At 52.2% G+C, this 19,013-nt stretch overlaps 1 protein-coding gene across 1 annotated transcript; it reads right to left on the bottom strand.

Annotated features, from left to right (window-relative positions):
- On the bottom strand, positions 1-17,499 carry CLN6 (CLN6 transmembrane ER protein). The gene is made up of 7 exons (XM_043554068.1): positions 17,279-17,499; positions 10,302-10,416; positions 5,694-5,792; positions 4,462-4,650; positions 4,114-4,169; positions 3,173-3,295; positions 1-1,575 (listed from the first exon to the last, which is right to left on the bottom strand). The coding sequence occupies exons 1-7, from the start codon at positions 17,362-17,364 to the stop codon at positions 1,305-1,307; spliced, it is 939 nt and encodes a 312-aa protein (XP_043410003.1). The 5' UTR covers positions 17,365-17,499; the 3' UTR covers positions 1-1,304.
- Positions 17,500-19,013: the final 1,514 nt, after the last annotated feature.

Here is a 19,013-nt window from a genome sequence, read left to right as displayed (position 1 = left end):
TTGGCTCCACACTGGTCTTTATTGATACCTCTCTCCACCCATCTGACCAGGGACCGGGGGACCTCTAAGGGGGATGCAGAGGGACCCCAACATGAAAGGAAAATCGGAGGCACGGGGCTCCCTGAGAACACAGGAATGGAGGCAGGGTCCAGGGAGAGACTCACAAGCTCACAGAGCCAGCGCTGGCTGGAAAATGGGGCTGGGGGGCCAGCAGCTGTGTGGGCAGACCTGGCCCCGATGCCTGGGGGAAGGTGGGCCCAGGGGGATCCTGCTGGGAACGAAGCCTCCCTTTTCTGGGAGCAGGCCCGCCAGCAGAAGGCAAGAGATTCAGGCTCAGACAAGCCTCCAGGAGAGAGTCTCCAGCTCTCCCCAACATCTCCCAAAGGCCCCTGCCCCTATAATGGGGCTCAGGGAATACTGCAAGTGTTTAAGAACTCAGCCTTCAGCTGCAGTTCAAATGCCCGGGTCAGGCGGACGGGAAGGGGTGCTATAGTTCTGCTAGGGGGCAGGGATACAGCTTCTGGCAGAGGGAAATGGCTGGAGAGACCCCAAGATCAGGCTGTGGTTAGGGGAGAGGGCTGGCCTCTGGCTCTCCAGGGGCAGGGGGCAGGGCGCTCAACACTCCCTGTGACCTGAGGTTGGGTGAGGTCTGTCGCGCGCGTACCCTTCCTAGGGCAGCAACAGAAGGGGATGACTCAACCATCCCAAGGCTGCACCAAGAGGGGCCTGCAGCCGGCCCACTGACACACTTTGGGCCCATGCTCCCAGCTAGCGCACGCGACGCCTAGAGAATGGATGTGCTTCCTCAACAACACCCGGAAAGTTATCGGAACCTTTGTGATCTGGCCTTCGGGGTCAGGGCGGGTCTGAGGGGTGAGCCAGGTGGCGGGTGACGTGCCCAGTCCCCTCCTTGCTGCTGCCCCACCCACCAGGCGTCTCCGGGATGGAGACCAGAAGACATCCCGGGAAGAGTCCAGTCAGGTGCACAAGAAGGCAGGGCCCAGACCTCGGCCTGGACACACTGCCTAAGACGACATCCCATCCTGAAAAGATCGAAGCCACAGAGAAACTTGATCCAAACGGTCGAGTATTACGATGATGCACTCTGCACGCACACACACACACACACACACACACACACCTGCCCGTGTGCAAGACGCCTACCCCCACCAGCGTTGTCACGATTGCACACACGGATGGACACACACGTGTGTGCGCGCACACAAGCACCCGCCCACCACACTCAGACACTCTCTGTGGCCCGTCTCCCGCCAGGCAGAGCACCAGCGGCTGGTGCCAGGGACTCAGTGTCGGCTGCTGACGTGGAGGGTGTAGAAGGCCCAGGGCTCAGGGACGTAGATGACACCCGGGTACTTCTTCCTGAGTACAGGGTCATTCCACAGCCAGGCGACCCACAGTGCCACAAGCAGGAGGGTGAGCGCAAAGGAGTAGAAGAGGAAGAGGCCGTTGCTGTCCAGGAAGAGGCGCTTCCGCTTCTGGTGCAGGACAAGGGCCAGCATGGCGAAGAAGGTGAAGATGAAGAGGATGAAGATCTGGCCCTCGGTGACCAGGTACCTGAAGGGGCCGGGGGGTGAGGGGAGGCGGGCGGCATGACAGCTCTGTCCTGCCTGGCAGCCCTCCCTGGACCCTCATACCAGGCTGCCCTCCTGCTCAGTCAGGGTGGCTCATCTCACGAGAGGCCCAGGGAACCACGCTACCCTGAGCCCAGCCCACGGGCAGCATATTTGTTTTAAATGTTGAGTTCGTTACCAATGTTTAAATAACAGATTAGCTGCAAATGCGGGTTTCTGGTTTCTTTGGTCACATTAGGCCTATATTCCCACATGACAACAACCAATCAGAGGATAAAGCAGCTGTGCCCTTTGGAGAGTGCACGGTTCTGCAGTTTGCCACAGTCCCCACCAATCACTATTGCCTCACTTGATGCCTGCTTGATGCATTTCTGTCACCAGCTTGGTTCCTAGAGGCATTTGAGTTTGGGAATGCAGTTGTAATTTACAGGTGTTGTCCTCACTGTCTCCTCGGGGGCTGGGACAGTCTCAGACCTCCTGGGGTTCTCTGCAGCTCCTAAGGCAGTGCCTAGCACACGGCCGGCTGGGGCATCTGAGAAGCTGTCGCCTCCGCTCCCCTGCCTCGAGAAAGAACCACAATGTTGACCCATTCGGCTCAAGGAATTCTGCAACTTTGTGGCTGTGTGGCCTTGGGGGGATTTACATGATATCCTGGGGCTTCTGTTTTCTTACCTGGAACAGGGACATAAATGGCCCCATCTCCCGAGAGGTAAGAGACCTGACAAGAGCTGTGCACACCTCTTACTTGAGAAAGCATGCTGCTGCTCCTATGCGGCCATCTCTGCACTAACACAGCAGTGGGTCAGGACTGGGCAGGGAATCCTCCCCGAGCCGAACCGCTCTCCCTCTTGCTGTGGTTGCCACCCATTTCTTTTTAAGCCTGTCCTTAGGGGGCACCCTCTGGGTGAGGCGGGGACAGACCCTGCAAGTGGCTTGGAGCTGGCCCTAGGGAAAAGCGGCTTTTTTCATTCTGAGGCAAGCTTCCCATCAGAGAAGGGTCCAGTCCTTCCTAAGACACCCATGATCCTCGGGTGGAGCCTATCCTCGGGGCAGAATTGACAGGAGGGGGAAGAGCCTGGCTGAGGCCTGAGTCTACTCTCTGAAATGGGATGAGAGCGCTGGAAGGCACAAAGAAACCAGACAAGAAGCCCCGGAGGCCATGGACTTCCCCCCTTTATCTGTCCTTGTCCCCTTTATAGTTTGTGAAGTCCCTTTCCCCCCTTCTAGATCCTCACCATCCTGTGAGAGGGAGACAGGCAGGTATTGTCCCCATTTCACAGAGGAGGAAACTGAGGCCCACAGGGCTCTATGGGCTTGGTGTTCGAGGTGGAGTCTATTGGGACCACGGTGGCACTGGAGTTCTGGGAGTTCTGGGGCAGAGGGGCATGAGGCCAGAGAGACCACACTTGGGCCTGGCTTCCTGGTAACAGAGAGGGGACCACAAAGCACAGTCACAGTCCCCACTACACAGGGGAGGAAGTAGGAACCCAAGGAAAGTCACGGAGCAGGACTGTGGTCAAGAGCACATTTTTACTACCTGGCTCACTGAGCGCCCCCGCCCCTTCCCCAGGTCCACTCACCAATAGTACAGGCCACTGGGCATCACCAGGAACAGGGCCACCCCTGGCGCTGAACTCTCGGCTTTGGTGGGAGTGAAACAACCACTGAAGTATATGAAGAGGATGAGGAAGAAAGGGATGTACCTGCAACAGGGAGGCGGGTGCCCGTTTTAGAAGAGGACAACTTGGTTCTCTTGGCTGTTGAGTCCAGCCTGTTCTAAACGGGCCCTGGAAACACGAGTGTAGGCCCGGTGTGACAGGAGCCAGCCACCGCCCTCAGGAGGGAGGCCACCGGGTCCCAGGCTTGTTGGCCGCCCCCCGCCCCTCCCCATCGAACTCCTCCCCTGGCCCAGCTCCTCGTGTAAGGCAAGGGAGAACTGACGGGCTGACTCCGGGGGGGGGGGGGGGGGGGGGGGGATGGGGGAACCTGACTCTCCCGCAGCCGCGCACATCTGGGAGGTTTCTGCCGCCTTTGGGGTGAAGGGGACCCTCCCGGGAGTTCGAGGAGCAGGGCACTGGCAGCCCCTCCCCCATCAGGTCCAGCCGGCCCTCCTCGGCTTCGTTCCGATCTCCATCACCAAAGATCACGTCCTGACACGGTAGGGGTCCCCCTCGGTGCCCTCCCCCCGCACCCCAGCACGGCGAGGGGGCGAGAGTCGGTCCGCGCCGCGCCCCTCCCCCCCAGGCCCCGTCAGGGCCCTGGAGGGACAGCCGCTCACTGCCCTCTAGTGGCCGCCGCGGGCACTGCCGCACTGGGGCGGGGAGGGCCCAGAGCCCCGCGCCAGCGCGGGAAGGGTAGGCCTTTCCAGTGGCTCCGTCTCACATCCAGAGGCTCGTCCAGTTTCCCCGAGGCCCCCGGCAGGGCGAGGGGGGGGGGGGGGGGGGGGGGGGGCTGGGCCCAGTCCCTGGGGAGACAGTGGGGCTGTTGCTGCCCTCCTGGCTGAGACAGCCCCATCACTTACCACATGGAGTGGCCCAGGTACTCGTCGTAGTAGTAGAGCAGCTCAAAGGAGTCGATCTGAGGGCGGCAGGGCACGGCAGGTGCTTCAGGAAAGGTGCTGGGGCCCACGCAGCCCACCCTTCCTCAGGCCTCCCCCCAGCAGCCCTCTACTCCAGGGGGCCCAGGTGGGAGCCAGTCAATGTGCCACTTCCTGAAGTGTCACCAGCATCCTAGCTTGGTGGGTCCAGCGCCCTCACCCAGCAGAATGCCTTTAGCAGGCCAGGCACAGTGATGGGTGGGGCGATCTCTTTGGCCTCCAGGACAGACTGTGCCCACAGGGCTTTACGAGTACTGGGGGAGGTGGCCTCACCAGTGTCTCCGGCTTGAGGTTCTTGATGATGGGATTCTCACGGACAGACAGGTGGTGCTGGTAGCCACTGAAGAGCAAGCGGTGGTTCACGGAGTCGCCCACCAGGTGGATGCTGGCACCCATGACGAAGGTGATGATGCTGACGTAGATCATGGAGCGTGGCAGGGTGCGGGGGGACCGCTCGATGAGCTGAAGTCAGACGGAGGCCTGACTCAGCCTCTACCACAATAGGAAACGCCCCTCTAGTCCCTCCCTCACGCCCGGGGCGGGATAGATGCCGCCAGTTGAAGAGTCACTCAGAAACTGACTTTAGCAGGCCAACCAGGCCTCCAGAGTCTCATATGATCCCTGTGGACCCAGCATGACCTGGGAAACAGCACCCCCTTCTCCCAGAGAGGAAACAGACTCAGAGGGGCTAGCTCAGTGCCCAAGGTCACACAGCAACCGTGTGCTAGAAGCAACAGCTAGGCATCCAGGCCCCAGACCTGGCCCTCTGCCGGGTCCCAGGTGTGCCCCTGGGTGGCTGGGCTGGTTCAATGGCATGACTCTCTGATTTCTGAGCCACTGGTCCATGGTAAACACAAAGAAAATATCAGGGTTTTTTTTTTTTTTTGCGGGGGGGGGGGGATACTTTGAAACTAAATTATTTACCTTTTAGACTCCTCTGAATTCTGAGATTATACCCTTCATACTTTTGGAGATTAGAAATGTCTTTCTAGAAACACAATGATGGGCACAGTAGACAGCAATAATTGTTTTAAGACCCCTTATTTGGATGTGCAAAGCTAGCTCTGTGCTCCCAGTGACTTCTCAAAGTCAGGGATCTCCAGGCTAGAGTATAGGTCACCTTCACTGCGGCCATTCCTGCCACCTGGACCCTACCTGCCGGCTCAACTGTCCTTGACTTCTCCCCAGGCAACCACCTCAGTCACTCCTTCTGCCTCAGTCTCCCCAAATGTACTTGGTTTCCCAAGCATGGCCCTGTCTTCAGGTCCTTTTGCCTGACCACTGCTCCCACGTCATCCCCTGACGCACAAGACGGAAGCCCAAATCCAACACCCCTCCTGGGGGAGGCCTTCTCCATCCCTCCATCCCAGCCTTCATCCCCCCGACTCAGGCAGGGTAGGCCTGCTTCCTCCCGCTTCCATGACTCTTAGGGCATGGTACCAGCTTCCTGCTAGGGGAGGAAGAAATGAGGGTGGGAAGGGAGGGCAGGGAACCGAGGACTGTACCTTGAGCAGAAGGAAGGGCGTGATGATGTTGTAGGCCATGTGGAAGTAGTCCCCCACGCTGGGCTTGTTGAGCGGAAACCATTCGAGAGGGAACACCAGCTGGGGAGCAAGGGGAGGGATGGTGTTCACCCAGGCGGAGTCCCATGAGCCCTCAGGGAGTCAACCCTCACCTCCTCCACACACATCTAACTCTTTCTGTGATCTCTGGGGATCCTCTTGGCAGCCCTGGGGGACCCAGACAGAGAAACTGACTCCCAGAGAAGGTAAATGGATTTGTTCCTGGATGCACAAGCAGATGCAAATCCAGGGCCTGACTCTGGGCCCCTCTCCCGGTGGGTACTAGATAAATGTCCCTGGGAGCTGGTCTGGGAGTTGGAGGCTACCTTGGGACTTAGTGGTGCCACACACTTTCTGGGTGACCCCAGGCAAGTCCTTCTGCTCTCTGGGCCTTGGTTTCCCCACCTGCAACACGAGAGATGTGACCCAGGTGGTCCACTTGGGCCCTTAGGGGTCTGGCACTCCAGGTGCTATGCTGACGAAAAGATCTCCTGACCACTAGGCCCCATGTTCTGGGCCCTGAGCAGATGGACTGCAGACACTGCTTCCAGATTGGGTCAGAAGTATAATTAGGAAACAAAGGAGAAAATATGTGAGTTCTACCACGAAAAAGAAACTTCAGTTCTTTCTTCCCTCTGTTTCCTGAGACAGGAGGCAGGCCAGGACCAGTTTCTCGGCCTGCCATGCCCTCTGTCCTACTGGCCTTGTCAGGGTCCATGTGAAAATCCCTGGGCGAGGTCAAAACATGTGACGACCCCCCAAACTGTATTTCCAGTGTCTGTTGATTGAGAATACAGGCAATGACCACACATTTCAGTCAAAAATTTAAACGTTTATCTCTTTTAATTCAGAAATGCCATGTTGGTGAAAACTAACCTGCACATATAAAAAACCCCCAGGATACAGGTCTCTCTTTTCCTCTCTTTCTCTCTTATTCAGTGTGTATCTCTAGATCTTAATCTATATCAAGATATAGATGTTGGATATATGTACCCCATCTTCCTTATCCACTTATTTCTTCTTTATTCATTTACTGATGGACACTTGGGCTGCTTCCATAATTTGGCTATTGGAAATAATGCTGCCATGCACACAGGGGTGCATGTATCTTTTTGAACTGGTGTTTTCGTTTTCTTTCGGTAAATACCCAGTAATGGGATTACTGGGTCATTTGGTATTTCTATTTTTAATTTTCTGAGGGACCTCCATACTGTTTTCCACAGTGGCTGCACCAATTTGCATTCCCACCAACACTGTAGGAGGGTTAGGTTTTCACCACCAACACACTACTCAGCCATAAAAAGAATCTTCCCATTTGCAACATGGATGGACCTAGAGGGTACTATGCTAAGTGAAATAAGTCAGAGAAAGATAAATGCCATGTGCTTTCACTTATATGTGGAATCTAAAAAACCAACCAACCAACAAACAGATAACGGATCATAAATACAGAGAACAAATGGGTGACTGCCAGAGGGGAGGATGTCGGGGGATGAGCAAAATAGGTGGAGGGGATTAGGAGGCACGAACTTCCAGTTATAAAATGAATAAGTCATGGGGATGAAAAGTACAGCATAAGGAATATAGTCACTGATATTGTAATAATGTGGTATGGTGACTACACTCAGTGTGGGGAGCACGGCATAACATACAGAATTGTCGAGTCACTATGTCATGCACTTGACACTAACATAAACTTGTATGTCAACTGTACTTCAGTTTCTTTTTTTTTAATATTTTATATTTGAGAGAGAGAAGGGGGGAGGGGCAGAGAGAGAGAGAGAGAGAGAGAGAGAGAGAGAGAGAGGAGACAGAGGACTCGAAGCCGGCTCTGCGCTAAGAGTGAAGAGCCCAAGGTGGGGCTTGAACTCGCGAACCGCGAGATCATGACCTGACCTGAGCAGAAGTCAGACGCTTAACCAACTGGGTTACTCAGGCACCCCTATACTTCGGTTTCTTAAGGAAAGATATATACCATGGTGAAGGAGCCACTATCAGAAATGATACCTTATACATACTGACATGGAAAGACAGCCATGATATGTTCTAAAGTAAAGCAAGCAAGCTGTAGAATAAGGTGTAAAGGAAAATCCCATTTGGGTTAGAAAGGGGAAAAGAGTGTGATATACGTTTGCATGAACAGAGAAAGGAGTGGGGTTGCTGTGTCTCAAACCTCCAGGGGTGGGACTGGAAAGGGAGACTCCAACACTTCTTCATACGCCTGGGTATTAGTTGACTTGTTACATACTACTTTCATAACTTGTAAGACTTTGTTTTTTGCGATTACAAATTTGGGACTGCTATGCCTACATTTCAGAAGCTCCAGTGTATATACGAGCTTTTCAAATGTCTACTCTCCTAACAAGCCCACTTAGGTTGCTGGGCAGGCTGGGGAAGTGCTTTGCCCTGCAGGAGACCCCCACGGCCTGTTGTGGCTGAGTCCTAATGAGTGAGGGAGCCATGAGCCTGCTCCTGGCCTCATTTCCCCCTCCCCCATGGCAGTTCCTTTGGTCCCCAATATATGGGGCCTTCTTTCCAGAAGGGGGATCAGAGCAGCCAGGCCAACCAGCATTCTTATGAATGAGAGAACCAAAGCCCAGTAGACACTGACTTGCCTAAGGTCACCTACAAACCTGATCGCGAACCCCGACTCAGTCTCTTTTCTTTCTCCCACACTTCAAAACAACATGTACACCCTATGGAGAGTCTGCCCAAAGGAGAAACAGCATCCACCATAAATCCGCTCCAACAGTGCTGCCAGAACAGCTTTTCTTAATCCCCTTCAAGCCTCTGATCCCATGTGTACAAGATGTTAAGACTGTCACTGACTTGCAGTCAGGCAGGATGCCTATCACTTCTATACCTTTATGCTCCTTCAACGTCCCAGGTTGCTCTATAGTATCTATGATTCCTGTTTAAAGGCCAGATAATGTTCTCTGTACTGGATACAAAAAGTTGATTTACCCAGTCCCTATGCTGGACACTGAAGTCACGTTCAAGGTAAGCAACACTACAGGGAACACCATTGGGTATAGAGGCTCTTGTCTTCCTGCTGATTATGTCTTCAGGGCAGATTCTTGGAAGGGGTCTTACTGGGTCAGGAGGGAAGGACACATTAGGGTCCTGGATATACACAAGACAGGAAGGGGGTAGGCTCTGGGGCCAGAGTGCCGGCACGCAGATGCTGGCTCTTCTACTTGCTACGTGGGTGGCCCTCTCTACCCTTGAGTCTTCCCATCTATGAAATCAAGATTAATAAGAGTGTTGAGGTGAGGCTCAAATGAGTTTAAACACTTAACAGGTTTAGAACAGAGTAAGCACTCAATGTATGTTAACCATTATTTCTACCTTAATGTTGTTATTATTATTAATTCAATAAAAGTGCATATGCTAGGCACTCTTTCTTTCTTTCTTTCTTTCTTTTTTCTTTTTTCTTTCTTTCTTTCTTTCTTTCTTTCTTTCTTTTTTCTTTCTTAAAATGTGTATTTGTTTTTGAGACAGGGAGAGACAGAGCATGAACAGGGGAGGAACAGAGAGAGAGAGGGAGACACAGAATCCGAAGCAGGCTCCAGGCTCTGAGCTGTCGGCACAGAGCCCGACGCGGGGCTCGAACTCACGGACCGTGAGATCGTGACCTGAGCCGAAGTCGGACGCTTAACCGACTGAGCCACCCAGGCGCCCCAACTAGGCACTATTCTTTAGGTGCCTAGTTATCATCTTGACAAACTGCTTCCCAAAAGGGCTTTGCTATGGGGCGCCTGGCTGACTCAGTTGGAGGAGCGTGTGACTCTTGATCCCCTGGTCGTGGTTCGAGCCCCATGGTAGGTGTAGATATTACTAAAAAAATAAATAAATAAAAACTCAAAAGGGCTTTGCTAATTTGCATTATCACTAGCATGTGCAAGGTGTCAGTTTCAGCATCGGATGTTGTTATTGTTACCACCCACACGCAAAAATGAACAATTTGATGCAAGGTGGTATATCACTCAATTTTTCACATTCTGTTATCTATCTATTTACCTACCTACTTATGACAAGCCAGGAGTTTCAATACTCTTCCAGTATTGATCTCTGTACAGACCACCCTTGTACACTGATGCATGAACTAGCCTTAGAGGGAAGGGGATGGTTTCACAAGATAGCACTAAAAATTACCCGAGGCTCAGAGCCATGCAAAATCAACCTATACTCTTTACCTCCAGAAAAATAATATACCAAGGCTGTGGGGATGCTCTGTTTTCTTTCCCATACCCTGTTGTATGGCTTGGTGATTTGGTTAAACCTGGGTATGGGATGGTGGGATGGAAGAGGGGCACGGTATCACTGTTTAGGGCCACCAGTTCCCCTATGAGAGTCAGGGGACAATATGACTATTCAGGCCCCAGATCCCCACTTGTTGGCACAGTCATGAGCTAAAGCACATGAAAGCATCCAGGCCTATTCTTGCAGTTTACTGGTAGGGGAAGTGCCTTGTCTAAGGTCACTCAGCTAATTCATGTCACACTGTGTTCTCGCTGCTGGTAGGGGCTCTGTCCATAGCTTCGCACTCACCATGGCAATGGGGCGGCCAAAGTCCAGAACCCAGTTCTGCAGGGTGAAGTAGAACCAGAGGTCAAAGTGGAAGGGAGCTGTGCCGGCAGCTTCATCAGCCTTGACGGAGCTGTGCCTGGGAAGGAACCAGACAAGAGGGGTCAGCTCTTCTCTCCTCCCATGGGAATCTTCCCCCTGAGATGAGCCACAGAAAGGTATGGGGATTTGAGGGCAAGAGGATTAATTTCTAGAAAATGAGTTTTGCTGGAAATACTGGCTCCGAGGCCAAGGGGGACATGTCCTGGGAATGGATTCCAGCTGTCCTGGAAGCTTAGCTTCTCTGTGATTCAGTAAGGAAACTGCCAAACAGGTATAATAACCATTGGGCATTCTCACCTATAGCATGATGGGGACATCTAATGGGGCAAAGATGCAAATGTAGCTGGAAAATGTGAATCATAATGATGGATGACAATAGCGAACCTTTACTGAACACTTACTATATTCCAGGCACATCATGGCTGTTTGCATGCATTATCTCATTCAATGCTTTTACTCCTCACAGAAACCCTTTGAGGTTGGAATATCACCCCCATTTTACAAGTGGAAAAACTGAGGTGTAAGATGTTAAGTAACTTGCCCAAAGTTATACAGCCAAATATTGGAGCCTAAATGACTAGGCTCCAGAGCTTGTATTTTTAACCTCTATGCCATCATCATGTTCACAATGATTGGGCCACCAGATGGGCATGTGACCTGAGCTGGACCAATCACAGCCCTTCAGGGAGATCAGCCTCCTAGACCATAGACTCAGATCAACAGTCTCTTTCCCTCCTACTTGAACCTGGAGGAGGTGAGGCTAGGGCTGCTGGTGTACCCCATCTCACTAATCCACAGCAAGAGCAGCCAGTGGAGACAAGCTGATGCAAGAGACATGGCAAGAAGTGGAACACCATCTGACAACATATCTTTCGATGCCCATCCCTCCTGCCAAGTCGTTAGCCATCTGTTTTTCACAGATGAGCTGAAGTTCAAGGGCCAGTGCCTATGCCACTTCCTCCAGGAAGGCTTCCTTAATAAGTCTTTTCCCAAAGCCCCACCAACTCCAGTACAGGGAGTGCTTCATCACTAACTCCCTGTCTAGCCATGACCTCATGGGTCTGGAGCTTTGTTCTTATGTACACCCTTAAGAAGACGGATGGCTTTTAAGATTCTCTTCAACTCACCCACCACCCTATCAGCGTCCAAATCCTCCCTGAGACTACTTGCACACCTCCAGTGACAAACAGCCTGCTTCTTCGATGAGTGAAGTGTGAGTTTTATTGCTCTATTTGTGCTGAGAACAGAAGCTGTGTGAATGGTCCATGTTACCCAGCGTTCTTGGCTCAGTTCCTGGTTGATGCTTAGTGATCACTGGTTGATTTTAAACAATCTTGATTACCAGTTACTCATTGTTTTTACTGGCAAACATTAGCTTAGAGGCATCGTGAAGGTTTTTTCCTCTTCTCAGTGCTACTATGGCGTCCATAACTTTCTGAGATCCCTTTCGGGCAATTCTAACAATGGTCCGCAGTGGGCTGGTAGAGTAACCCAGAGGCAGAGGGCCAAGCTCTGGGAGATCTCATCATCCTCTGGTGGCAGGTAAGAGGTGGGGTGGGCCTTTCTTGGGTCAACTAAGCCTTCCCCTCTCTTCTACTGAGTGCCCCACCACTTATTTTTTTCAACGTTTATTTATTTTTGGGACAGAGAGAGACAGAGCATGAACGGGGGAAGGGCAGAGAGAGAGGGAGACACAGAATCGGAAACAGGCTCCAGGCTCTGAGCCATCAGCCCAGAGCCCGACGCGGGGCTCGAACTCACGGACCGCGAGATCGTGACCTGGCTGAAGTCAGACGCTTAACCGACTGCGCCACCCAGGCGCCCCGCCCCACCACTTATTGAGTGCTGAGTGTGTGCTGTGTTAGGAGCTTCACCTACACCATCTCACTGAATCCTCACAGCAATACCAGGAGGTTGTTCCCCTCGTGTGTTACAGGGCTTAAGTGCTTACCGAAGATCACCCGTGTGGTATGGAGCTACAGCAACTATTCCTTTTGTCGGCCTATTTCCCACTCCAAGCTGCTTCTAGTAAGACATGAGGTTTCCTTAGTCACAGGGAGGGCCAGTGACCTAAGCCAGCCCGGTGGGATGTTTCTAATTAGAGCTGGTGGAAAGAGTCCCTCCGTTTCTGGCACTGGGATGCTAAGGATGCAAATCCAGGGCTATGTGTGACTAAGGGGCGAGCCTTAAAGAACAGCCAGGTGAGAATGAAGCAACCCTGCAGAGAGGACCAGGGGAAAAAGAAGAGGAAAAGCCCTGAGAGTTCTAGGCAACCCCAAGCTAAAGGTTTGGCCACATGAGCCAATACATTCCTTTTTGCTAAGGGTGCTGCCATTCACCCTGGCTTTATGTCACTTGTAACCCATGAGTCCTGAACAGCATAAATTCAAATCTGTGTCTATATGAATTCAAGATCTGTGCTCTAAATAGTTTGCTATCCTGTTTCTATTATAATAAACTATGTGACATATGAGGAGGTCAAGACAGAGAAGGCTCAGTAAGGCCTGGAGCAGTATGCAAAGCTGGCATGAAGGAAGAGAGCCAGGAAGCATGGATGGGTGGATTTAAGTAGGCAGAAAAGCAATAGGAGGGCGAGATCAAAGGCCTGGAGGTGGAAGTGAGAAAGGCACTGCATGGAGTTGAATGCCTGGCTTATTGGTGAAGAGGAAGAGAAGGGAGGGACTGGAGGGGCTTTAGACTGAGCAGATACTCAGAAACTGTGAGGATTCATCTGAGATGGGTCTGAGATGAGAGACTGGCTTAGAGGTCCCCACCTGCCCTTCCCCTTAGTGACTATCAGTCAAGGCCTGAAAAAGCAGATGATGGGAAACTCCAGGTCTGAAGAACTTGCTGGAAGAAAGAGGATAACAGCCCTCAGTGTTTTATTCTGGAAACTTCCAAACTGGGCAGAGTAAGATGTTTGGTACAGAGAAGAAAGGTATTTTGAAAGCCTGGGGAAGCACTTGGGTATGGGTCTCTGTAAGCTGTGGATACCTAACAGATACTAGGGGCTCAGTAATTATTTCCTCCTCTACCTAAGGGGGCACCTCAGTTAATGGGAATCCCTGTCATTAGTCCAGCTGGCTTAGTGGGGCAGGAAAAAAAAGAGGAGACATAGGGCACTCAACTTGGGAATCAAGATTGGTCAGCATCTGATGGTTTTTTTCTGTTGGGACTCTGACCACAGGAGGAAGATCATGGAGAATGAAGGCCATCCTCTTCCCCAGTCCTTGTCCTGGGGATGAGCAACCTCAGGCCTGTCCTAAGTTCCTGACTCCACAGACTTCACAAACTGAGCCCCTGGCCTGTGCCAGCTCTACATCTCAGTCATCAGAAGCTGCTGCTGAGAACACTAGTAAAAGCACAATGGCAGGTAACCCAAGACGAGGATGGCCTTTTCTCTCCTCTACAGCTTTATAAGTCTACCATATGGGGGAACTGATACCATGACAGTTGGGAAACACATCATATACAGTTGAAATATTAAAAGCAGTCAGCATCTGTAGGACTCCCTGGCAGAAAAGGAAGGACTCAGCCAGGGACCCATAAATGGGAACTATAGAGGGACTGCTTTACCATAAAGAATGGTAAAGTACCTGACATGATGGAAAGTTCAAATGAAAAATGAGAAAATGAAGGCAAGTATAAGAGGGGAAAAAAGAAAGGCAATTAGAAACCCCAGGAAAAACAAAAGCAATATAAGAAAGCATATGGTACTGTTAAATATTCCTTGGCTTTGTAGGGAATAATGTTCACATGGCTTAACTAATAAAAATATCGTATACTGATTTTTTCAGAATTTAGAATCCATCCACACACAAAACATGAACACAATTATGGCTGAAAAACAGCAGGTAAATACCATTAACCTCGAGAACATGAAAGTAAATCTACAGAGGAAAGGAGCTGGGGAAAGGGTAAGAAAAGCTAAACATTAGGGTAGAGGACTAATATTCACCTTTGAAAAAGGAAGCAAGAGATACTGCTTACAGTTGCCCAAAAAGAAATAATGGCATACGCATGTTCCCTGAGGCTAACAAGGGTAACAAAGAGGAAAACTAAAAATAGTTTAAAAACTAAGAATAGATAAAAAGAACCATCTTGTGAATATGGGGGAGGTGTAAGTGAGCCAAATCATAACAGGAAATCGGGAAACATTATCTTAGAAGCTACAATTGATAAACCAAGAAATGGCAGTTGAGCATAGCTTTTAAGAATATAGACTTTAGGGGCGCCTGGGTGGCTCAGTCGGTTAAGTGTCCGACTTCAGCTCAGGTCACGATCTCACGGTCCGTGAGTTCGAGCCCCGCGTCGGGCTCTGGGCTGATGGCTCAGAGCCTGGAGCCTGCTTCTGATTCTGTGTCTCCCTCTCTCTCTGCCTCTCCCCTGTTCATGCTCTGTCTCTCTCTGTCTCAAAAAGAAATAAATGTTAAAAAAAAAAATTAAAAAAAAAAAAGAATATAGACTTTAGACTGGGTGGCTCAGTCGGTTAAGCATCCGACTTCGGCTCAGATAATGATCTCACAGTTCATGAGTTGGAGCCCTGCATCGGTCTCTGTGCTGACAATGCAGAGCCTGGAGCCTGCTTCGGAATTCAGTGCTTGTCTTCTCTCTCTGCACCCCCCCCCCCACCCACTTACACACACACACACTCTCTCTCTCTCAAAAATAAATAGAACATTAAACAAAAAAAGAACATAGACTTTAGAGAACACCTAGGTTCATATCCCAGCTTTGCCATTAAACAGATTTTGAGCAAGTTACTTAATCTCTCTTGGGCCTCAATGTTCTCACCTGTAAAAAATAGTAGATCCTACACTCTCTCTCTCTCTCAAAAATAAATAGAACATTAAACAAAAAAAGAACATAGACTTTAGAGAACACCTAGGTTCATATCCCAGCTTTGCCATTAAACAGATTTTGAGCAAGTTACTTAATCTCTCTTGGGCCTCAATGTTCTCACCTGTAAAAAATAGTAGATCCTATCTTGAGAGTTGTGGTGGAATTATTATGTGCAAAACTTTAGAGCAGGACCTGGTCTGTGGAAAGTGTTACATAGTATTTGTTAATATCATTTAAAAATAAGAATTTAATTCTAGTACAAAGAGCTAAAAGAAGGTTGTCTCTGGTGCAAGGGAAAGGTGGAACACAGAACCATTGATTTTTTACTCTAAGTCCTCCAGTGTATTTAATGATAGGCATTATTATGTTGATTGCAATACAAAAATTGTCAACAGAACAGGTGGAAGCTGGAATGGGCTACCTTGAAAGGTAGTGAGCACGGTGTCATTAGAGGTATGCAAGCAAAGCATGGATGCAGCAGAGGAAATCCAAGCATCTTAGGAATTGGACAGGATGATGGTACCTACTGTCTTAAACAACAATGATACTGAAAATGGTCCTAGAGGTACCCAAAGATGGTGGCAGAGATACCCTGGAAGTGAGTCAGCCCTCATGCCATCCTCAGGGAACACCCTGCTGGTAGTGAGCTCATCAGGAATGAAGAGGAACATTACCCCTCAGCAGCCAAAGTGGAATAGTAGGAGCAGAAGCCTTAGGTGTACACCCTGGGTCTTGCCACTGAGAAAGATACTGCATATGGAAGCCCCGCACATAAGACAAAGTGGTGATCATATCTAATACCCACACATTGTTCTGATTGGACTTCCACAGTTCAGGGCAGTCAAAGACCCCCAATGTGGAAGGAGATCCAGAACAGAGATGTCCCTCAGTAGCAGGAGAAAGGGCTGCCCTCAGCCAAGTCCCTCAGATTTCTTCCCTCATCCCTAATCATACCACAAACTTCCTATAATTGACTCTGAGCATACTAGTGCTCAAAAACTTTCCATGGCTCCCCTGTGCTTACAGAATAAAGGCTGCATTCTTAACCTGCCATTTAGGGCAGGAACTAGGGTGAGGCAAGTGAGGCACACAGGGCCCAACATTTAAGTAGGCACAGAGTTGCCACAGAGTGAACATCATCTTAAATTTCCTTAAATTGGGAAGTCTAGGCTTTCACCCCAGCCCAGCTGCCAGGAAAGGCCCTTCCCAATCAGTCCACATCTCTTGCCACTCTACACCAGAAAGCTCTGGTGTAGAGCTTTAAGAACTTTAAGAACTTTTCGTCCCTGAGTCACCTACTGAGTACTCTTGAGACCCGGCTCAAGTGCCACTTCCTCCACGCTGCTCTCCGCGATGACCTCTCAGGCCCTTCCGCACTGTGAGCCCCTCCCGGCTTCACCCTACCCACCCCTCCAGTGCCTGCCACAGCACTGGGCACAGCAGAGGCGCTTAATAAAGGCCTGCTCACCGCAAGGAATGTTTCTGGCCTATACGACAGGGTGAAGGCAGAATGGAGGGAAAGACTAAATGGTGGTTTCCGTGCCTCTTCCTCGGCCACTCCTGGTCTCAACTACATAAACCAAGAACTTCTTCCCTTTGGAGAGAGAAGGGAGCAGCACAAGAGTGAGAAAAGCCCTCCCTCATGGAGGAAAGCTTCCACACTTCCCTGTCCCTGGCATTTCCATTCGCACAGTCTTGGGATAAGGAGTGAGCTTCCCGATTAATACCAGAATCCAAGTCCTATTCAGCTTGTAGGGACCCCGAGAACTTGGAAATGGAGCCCGGGGCGGGCAGCTGAGCTGGGGGCAAGGTGAGCGGAGGTGTCTTGTGGCCCGCCGCCCCCCACCTCGAGTCTGTTGGACCCCTGGAGAGGTCTCCCCAGAGCAGCGACTGTTCTCCAGCCGGCCCGGGCCCGGGGCACCCCCAGGAAGAGAAAGGGAAGTGGAGACGGGGCCCAGGCGCCAGGGCGCAACGAGGGCAGCCCCCGGGCCGCCCTGGGCTCCTCCAGCGGGGACCCCGCCCCCGGGTCCCGGCTCCCCGCGCCAGCACGCGCCCACCTGGCCTGCAGGAAGGACGCGCCCGGCTGCGCGCCCGCGCCGCCCGCCGCTCCCGGATGCTGCCGCCTCCGCGCCGCTGCCTCCATGGCTGCCCCGCCGGCGGCGGGCGCTGCGGCCCCGCTTTCCAAGTTGGGGAAGCGCTCCCCTGCCCCGGCGGTGGCGACGGCGGACACCCGGCGCGGGGCGGGGCGTGGCGGGCCGGCGGGAGGGCGCTCAGCCCTGGGGGCGCGAGCGGGAGGGGCGGGACCCGGGGCGGGGCCGACGCAGGCGGGGAGGAGGGGAGGGACGCGAGGCGGACGGAGCCAGGAAGGCGGGGCGCGCCCGGACGGGGGTAGGAGGTACGCGACCGAGGTGGCGTCCCCGGAGGAGAGCGGGGTGCAGTGCGGCCCTGCGCGCGCAGCGCGTGTGGCCCTGTGGGGGCTGGGCTTTGCTGGGGACGCCGGCGAGGTCTAGGCGGGAAGCTTTGCCTAGGCTGGCCGAGGCCCGGATACTGGTCTGAGTAGGGTAGGGACCCGGAGAAAGACTCACCAGATCCAGATGCCCCCGGGGGAGGAGGCCAGGCGGAATTTCCCTTGTCCTTGGGGACAGGGACGGCGGGGGACGGAGGGATGTCCTCCCCAACTGCTATGCGCGCCCATCTTTCAAATGGAAGATGTCGCTTTATAAAATGTCACTTCTGTGGCCCGTGACGCTAAGAATTAAATAATGGGCGGGATAAGAGGGTAATACGGAGAGGAGTAGCTAATTGTTTCCAACTTGGGGTGGGGTCGGATGAGTTGGTGCAGATTCCAATTCTGGATTTGTCACTCTCTTAGACTTTGTGGCTTTGGAAAAGTCGCTTGCCCTCTCTCCCACTCAAACGTCTATTAACTCCCCGCTGTGAGCAGGGCGCCGTGGGGCCAGAACGCACAAACCTTGCTCTAGTAAGGCTTACATTTGGTGGCTGAAGGGGGCGTTGGTAAATGGTGTGGTGGGGAAAGTACTCAGTGTGGTGGCCGCAGCGACTTGGAAGGGTGGGGTCAGACCAGGCATCTGGCGACTTTGGACTTCCGAGCTGACAGTGAAGTCTGAGCAGGGATGGAGGGAACACAGTGAGTGCGGAAGTGTCTGAGGCAGAGGGATCCGCCAGCCAGGAGGCTCAGCATCCAGAGAGAAGCTGGTGTTTGGAGAACAGAAAGAGGTTCAGTGAGAGCAGCAGAGCAAGAGGAGCTGGCCTGGGGAAGGGCGCAGATGAAGAGGGCCTTTGTCCTGGGAAGGACAGCCTAGGAAGTGGCCCCATTATATTTGCATTAAAAAAATTTTTTTTTTCAACGTTTATTTATTTTTGGGACAGAGAGAGACAGAGCCTGAACGGGGGAGGGGCAGAGAGAGAGGGAGACATAGAATCGGAAACAGGCTCCAGGCTCCGAGCCATCAGCCCAGAGCCTGACGCGGGGCTCGAACTCCCGGACCGCGAGATCGTGACCTGGCTGAAGTCGGACGCTTAACCGACTGCGCCACCCAGGCGCCCCTATATTTGCATTTTAGTGTTAGGCGGATGAGAGGAGGCAGGACTGGAGACCACCACCGGGAGTATGTGGTATGCCCGTGTTCTAGTGAGGGGCCTGCTCTGGTAGGAGCCACTGTGGCAAGGAGAGATTTGACAACCTCAGTTGTATGGAGGGTACCATGCGTGTGACTTGGATGTCAGGGGTGAAGAAAGAAGAGTCCAGGCTCTGGCCAGGTTCTGCAGCTG

The sequence above is a fragment of the Prionailurus bengalensis genome, chromosome B3 (genome assembly GCF_016509475.1).
Source record: "Prionailurus bengalensis isolate Pbe53 chromosome B3, Fcat_Pben_1.1_paternal_pri, whole genome shotgun sequence".
Classification (NCBI taxonomy): Eukaryota; Metazoa; Chordata; class Mammalia; order Carnivora; family Felidae; genus Prionailurus; species Prionailurus bengalensis.
The sequence above is the reverse complement of the archived record's forward strand: the minus strand, read 5'-3'. Positions and strand labels throughout refer to the sequence as shown.